Source organism: Olea europaea, chromosome 11 (assembly GCF_002742605.1).
Source record: "Olea europaea var. sylvestris chromosome 11, O_europaea_v1, whole genome shotgun sequence".
Classification (NCBI taxonomy): Eukaryota; Viridiplantae; Streptophyta; class Magnoliopsida; order Lamiales; family Oleaceae; genus Olea; species Olea europaea.
The window spans coordinates 15,124,759-15,131,117 of NC_036247.1; the positions used below are offsets into that span (position 1 = coordinate 15,124,759).

Sequence of the window (6,359 nt, forward strand, 5' to 3'; positions counted from 1 at the left end):
TTTTGATTTTCGTGTAATATTATTTTATGGAAGATTGTGTGATTGAAAATAGGAGAGAGAAAAATGGAATATAATGTAATTTAATTTAATGGAGATCAAACAGGGGCTTAATATTGCGTACCAAACACTTGTTTGCAAAATTCACGGTTCAGAGTTTTTATTTGTGTAGTTCATCAGTTTAAATGCTCGTAAGTTTGATTTTTCAGATTAAATCAAATAAAATTACAAAGAAAATGCATTAATTAAATAAATTTTTTTACACTTATTAAGGGAAAAAAAAAAAGAAGAAGAAGCAAGTAGAAGATATTCTATTTCCTATTTCACCGCATTGGCGGATTGTACATGACAAATCAGAAATTAGACTTAAGAGCGAGGAATTAAAAGGGAGTACAACCTGAACTGTTAGACTCTTAGCCTGGAGGTTCGGAGAGAGGCTCGGAATCATGTGGCCTTCGACAGGTTACGGAGAGAGATTCAAAAAGTAGCCTCCACTTATATACTTAGCAGAAGTAGTAGTATAAAGCATAGAAGAAGCTTTTCTTTTGCACAGAGGGACTGTGTGTGAGAGAGAGAAAAGTGAAGAAGGATTTCAATGAGCATGGCCAACGCTGAACTGTAGTGTTGAAGAGAGAGAAAAAGGTTGTATTCTCTGTGACTATATCTAATTCTATTTGTTGGGATATTTATCTGAACTGATCTTGAAATCCTAAGGTCACTCTGGTTTTAGGTTCTGAGAGCCTCGAAGGATCTGATTTAATAGACATACAGATGAATTTTTTATAAGTGTTTCGTATTTCCGAAGATTTTTTGTATATGGTGGACGGATAAAATTCGATTTTAAGAGAAGTTTTAGTGATCGCCATGGCGGCAGTGGAAGGTGCATTTTCTTTTTCAGCGGCGTCAGTAGTCGAGGATGTTCTGCAACAGCACGGAAACGGATCCCGAGATCTCGATTTGGACGCTCGAAGAGCTGAGGAAGCTGGTAATTTAATCACTCTTTTCGGCTGATTTTAAATTGTTCGATTTAAACTCCATTTTTAGTTTATTTTTTGGAGCGAATTCAAATTTGATTTCTGATATATGGTTGCAAGGCATTTAACGATATAAACAATTTGATTCAGTGCAATGCTCTATATCAATCTTATTGGTTGCTGGAAGATGGAATTCTTTAGTAACAGTTTTCCTCCCTTTTATTTTTAAATCTGTCAGTTTATTTTTTATTTTTTTGAAAAAATTAAATCTATCGGATGGTGTGTGGGTTGAGTTTATGATTAATCTGACTTTTCATTGTCTGATCAAGTTTTAATGCCATTGATACATTCGCTTTTCTCTAAGAGGCATTTCTAGGAGGATTCAAAATTTACAACTTGGATCCTATTCTCAGTATATTTTTTTTGACTGTTAGAATCAAAGTTGAGTAATGCGTCTATTTCTGATTCTGTAGCCATGAGAAGATATGAAGCTGCAGCGTGGTTGAGAAAAATTGTTGGAGTGGTAGGCGCAAAAGACTTACCTGCTGAACCTTCTGAGGAAGAATTTCGGCTTGGTTTGAGAAGTGGGATTATCCTATGTAATGTAGTCAACAAAATTCAACCTGGAGCTGTACAAAAGGTTAATCCAGTTGGTCTTTTCCCCCTCCCTTCAAAATGGGCTATTTTAGTAAGTTTTAATCTATGTTTTTTTAATCTTGATTGACCTTGATCAATCTATTTCAGGTTGTTGAAAGTCCCTGCGATGCTGCTCTTATACCTGATGGTGCTGCATTATCTGCTTACCAATACTTTGAAAACGTGCGAAATTTTCTAGTAGCCATACAAGAGTTAGGGATTCCTACATTTGAGGCGTCTGATCTCGAACAAGTAAGTGTAGCTGTTGGAAGGAAAAATTTATAACGAATGCACGGACTCTTTGGGTAGTTCATCCCAATCTATAAATTAGAAGTCAAAATGTTAATTTATAATTAAAATTATAATTGGGACTTGTATTGTTAACGCTAGCCTCATTCTTGAGCTGTGCTAGATAATAGTTCATAAACATTGATAATTTTTCAGGGAGGGAAATCTTCAAGGATCGTAAATTGTGTTTTGGCACTTAAATCATACAGTGAGCATAAACTGGCAGGAGGTAATGGGGTCTGGAAATTTGGTGGAAATGCGAAAACTACTGCATCTGGAAAACAATTTGTTCGCAAGAATTCTGAGCCATTCACAAGTTCTTTGACAAGGACTCTCTCAGCAAATGAGAAATCTTTAAATGGTGTCTTTCCTGAATTGGAATCTAACAAAATGGTAAGTGTACTGTACTGTCTGATTTATATAAATTCTCTCTTCTTCTTCTTCTTTTTTTTTTTTTTCACCCTTGGACCATACAGTCATAAACTGAAGTAATTTGCCTTCTTTTTTTGCAGTCTAGTACTTCTTTAAGTATGCTTGTCCGTGCAATTTTATTAGATAAGAAGCCCGAAGAAGTTCCAAATGTAAGTGTGAATAAGCCCAATGCTAATTTAAGTGTTGCAAGTCAAAATAATATGTGCCAGCATTTTGATCCTTTACATGGGAAATCGTTGACTGGAATTAAAATGTATAGAAATCTTATGATGTGTCAGTATTTCTAATACATAATAGCAGTGCTTTCTTTTTAAGGACTTGTGAGTAATCAATAATTATATCTAATGCATTTGATTCTGAATTGTAACACCTCTGCTTGTTACAGCTTGTAGAGTCTGTATTAAGTAAGGTTGTCGAGGAGTTTGAGCATCGCATTGCAAGCCAAATTGAATTGGTATGCTATTCTTTCTAGTCATAGCTCAAATTTCTCTTGTACTTGTGAATTATAAGTACTACTCTCTTCCAGAACCACTCTGCATATCTTTTTCGATAATTTATTTATTTTATCATTGCTACATCAAGGCTATTATTGATATTCCTTCGAGAAAACTCACTGTTTTTCTCTTGTTGCATGCTTTTGTCTACCAGAGAAAAGCAACTTCAAATGATTTAAATGTTTCCCATGGGAGCAAATCTGTATTGAAACCTTCTTCATTCAACATGAAGGTAGTTTGTTTAAATGACATACACAAAAGAAATCTAGCCCTTGTTTGAGCCACATTTTATTCCTAAAAATGTATTTTTGAATAGTGTATTGATAGGAAATGTGTGGTTAAAAATAAAGAAAAGTTTTGGATTTGCGTGTAATATTATTTTATTGAAAAATGTGTGGTTGAAATGATGTCAAATCACTATTTAAGAATGTATTTTTTTGAAAAAAATGTGGTTCAAACATAGCTAGTAAGAAAGTGATTCTCTAGAAGTATGTTTCTTGTACTTATACTTTGTATTTTTATATTTTTTTTTATTAAACAAATAAGATCGATAATAAGAAGGGCTCCCTCCTGAAGAAAGATGACGTAACTTGTAAGAACTACATTACTGATGAAGAATCTGAAAGAAGATTTGTGAAGCAACAAATGATAGTGTACCAACAACAAAAAGATATCAAGGTAAAAACAAAGTGAAACTAGAACCCTCACTGTTGCCTTTGATTCTTCTTTTGGAAGGGTTGAACTGGTAAGAAATGTGAATAATTTATGTGATTTATGTGCGCCAGGAATTGAAGCAAACTCTTTCTACTACAAAAGCTGGTATGCAATTCATGCAAATGAAGTTCCATGAAGAAATTCATAATATTGGTAAAATTTTGGACACTTGCTTGCTATATTCATCTGGTTGTATACTGTAACTCTTAGTCTCTGGGTAATAGTTAATGTAAATTTCATAGTGCTTTGCTGTAATAATCATTGTTCGAGTTAATTTCCTTTACAGGCCACCACATTCATGGACTTGCTCATGCTGCTTCTGGATACCAAAAAGTTCTTGAGGAAAACCGCAAGCTCTATAATCAAGTCCAGGACCTAAAGGGTATGTAATTGTGCTTGTACAAGATCTTGTCAATTAGTTGTCTTGTATTTGAGTTCGCCTTAAACTAATGCTAAATATTTACCTTCAACCAGGAAACATTAGAGTTTATTGTCGCGTAAGACCATTCCTTCCAGGGCAATTGAATTACTTTAGCACTGTGGATCACATTGAAGAAGGAAATATTACGATAAGTACTCCAGCAAAGAATGGAAAAGGATACAAATCCTTCACTTTTAACAAAGTATTTGGGCCTTCTTCTACACAAGGTTTGTAGGCCTTCAACATAAAAATTTAAAGGCTCCTATTGCTAACTATTTAAGCCCTTGTTTGACACCTTTAAAATTCTTTACATTTTTCTCTCTTCTTTTCAACCACACATTCTTCAATAAAATAATATTATACGTAAATAAAAAAGATTTCCTTCTTTTTCAACCACATATTCTCCCAAAAAATACTATTCCATAATACATTTTACCAAAATTCATCTTTATAATGGATGTCAAACAAGGGTCAAGTTTCAAAACTTAGTTTATAACCTATTCTTCTTCTCTCTATGTTCAGAGGAGGTTTTCTCGGATACCCAACCATTGATTAGATCAGTCCTTGATGGTTACAATGTGTGCATATTTGCTTATGGTCAGACAGGATCAGGAAAAACTTACACTATGGTGAGATATAGAAGCCAAATATATTTTAAATTACGGCAACACATTTTCATTTGTGTTAAGAAACACAAATGTTAATTTTCTTATATTTTTTCCAGACTGGACCTAAGGATATTAATCAGCATACCCAAGGAGTAAATTACAGGGCCTTAGGTGATTTGTTCCTCCTTGCACAACAAAGAAAGGACACATTCCGCTATGACGTGTCTGTCCAGATGATCGAGATATATAACGAACAAGTTAGAGATCTTCTTGTTACTGATGGCTTGAATAAAAGATATCCTTTCAATTACTATAATCTTGCACCATCAAAATTTTCATTTGTATTTCTCATTGTATTACACAGCAAATTGTTCAGCTTTATCTACTTAAAGTATTCTTTAATGATAATCACATTAGAAATTCGTCATAGTTCTCAATCGGGACTCAGTGTACCAGATGCAAGTTTGGTTCACGTCTCTTCTACAGCTGACGTAATTGACCTTATGAACCTTGGACAAAGGAATCGTGCAGTGGGTGCAACTGCCCTAAATGATCGTAGTAGTCGCTCTCACAGGTGAATACAAGTGTTGTAACTATAATATTTAACTTTTTCCGGTACACTGACTTTTGTATTATTTATTGTCACAGTTGCTTAACTGTTCATGTCCAAGGAAGAGATTTGACCACTGGAGCCGTTCTCCGAGGTTGCATGCATCTAGTTGATCTGGCCGGAAGTGAGAGGGTCGACAAATCTGAAGCGACAGGAGATAGACTAAAAGAGGCACAGCACATAAATAAATCTCTCTCTGCATTGGGCGATGTGATCGCCTCTCTTGCCCAAAAGAATTCGCATGTACCCTATAGAAACAGTAAACTCACACAACTCCTCCAAGATTCACTTGGTAAGGATAAACAGAATATCAGGCTTGTTCTTTGGATTTCTCATGTTTTGGTCTTCTATTTCTTAATATGGTTTGATGATTCTTCTTAGGGGGACAGGCAAAGACACTTATGTTTGTTCATATAAGCCCTGAGCCTGATGCTGTAGGAGAAACAATTAGCACACTCAAATTTGCTGAGCGTGTTGCTACTGTTGAACTTGGCGCTGCACGAGTAAATAAGGATTCGACAGATGTTAAAGAGCTGAAAGAAGAGGTCTGTATCCTAATCCTTGCTTTCCATCGTATAAGCTAATTTGTTTAAGTGTTCAATATTGGATCATAGTTAAAAGTTGCTGAAGTTATGCTGTCTTGATAGATTGCCAGTCTGAAGGCTGCCTTATCAAGGAAAGGAGAACCATTATCCATGCAGCAATCATCTTTTCAATCTAATTTACAAGCTAGAAATGTGAGCATGCAGTCACCTAATGGCCTCAGGAAAGCAATGGAAGATGTAGGGAACATAGAGGTATATGCACTTGCAACATTTTATGGGCATTGGCTTTTGCTATTGGTCAAAATTCTTGTGTACTTGTATATAACCAAGGATCATTCGAAGTAAGACCGTACATTATTGAATTGAAGTAAGAGCATATAATGTTCATTCAACTGTTTTGATCAACTGTGCTTTCTATAGTTAACTTCAATGTATTTTTTTCCAATAAAAGTTTATAATTTCTGTTTTAATCTTCAAAAATCTCGATTTTATAGTTGTCTCTGCTGATATCACAGGTCCACAGCAATTCTGCACAGAGGCAAAGCTTTGATCTTGATGAGCTACTTGGGAATTCACCTCCCTGGCCGCCAGTAAGCAGTCCTCGTCAAAACTCCGGGGAAGATGACAGAGAGACCAGCTC

The 6,359-nt window shown here is 35.2% G+C and overlaps 1 protein-coding gene across 1 annotated transcript in view; it reads left to right on the forward strand.

Annotated features, from left to right (window-relative positions):
• The first annotated feature begins 433 nt into the window (after positions 1 to 433).
• LOC111404510 (kinesin-like protein KIN-14I) overlaps positions 434 to 6,359 on the forward strand; it is a 6,278-nt gene continuing 352 nt past the window's right edge. The window contains exons 1-19 of the mRNA XM_023033305.1: positions 434 to 639; positions 728 to 982; positions 1,445 to 1,611; positions 1,716 to 1,859; positions 2,052 to 2,288; positions 2,408 to 2,476; positions 2,713 to 2,781; positions 2,976 to 3,053; positions 3,368 to 3,499; positions 3,607 to 3,688; positions 3,822 to 3,917; positions 4,010 to 4,183; positions 4,479 to 4,585; positions 4,681 to 4,859; positions 4,977 to 5,138; positions 5,213 to 5,466; positions 5,556 to 5,719; positions 5,822 to 5,971; positions 6,235 to 6,355. Coding sequence (XP_022889073.1) covers positions 862 to 982; positions 1,445 to 1,611; positions 1,716 to 1,859; positions 2,052 to 2,288; positions 2,408 to 2,476; positions 2,713 to 2,781; positions 2,976 to 3,053; positions 3,368 to 3,499; positions 3,607 to 3,688; positions 3,822 to 3,917; positions 4,010 to 4,183; positions 4,479 to 4,585; positions 4,681 to 4,859; positions 4,977 to 5,138; positions 5,213 to 5,466; positions 5,556 to 5,719; positions 5,822 to 5,971; positions 6,235 to 6,355 — 2,506 coding nt within the window. The 5' untranslated portion in view covers positions 434 to 639; positions 728 to 861. The remainder of the gene's footprint in view (positions 640 to 727; positions 983 to 1,444; positions 1,612 to 1,715; positions 1,860 to 2,051; positions 2,289 to 2,407; positions 2,477 to 2,712; positions 2,782 to 2,975; positions 3,054 to 3,367; positions 3,500 to 3,606; positions 3,689 to 3,821; positions 3,918 to 4,009; positions 4,184 to 4,478; positions 4,586 to 4,680; positions 4,860 to 4,976; positions 5,139 to 5,212; positions 5,467 to 5,555; positions 5,720 to 5,821; positions 5,972 to 6,234; positions 6,356 to 6,359) is intronic.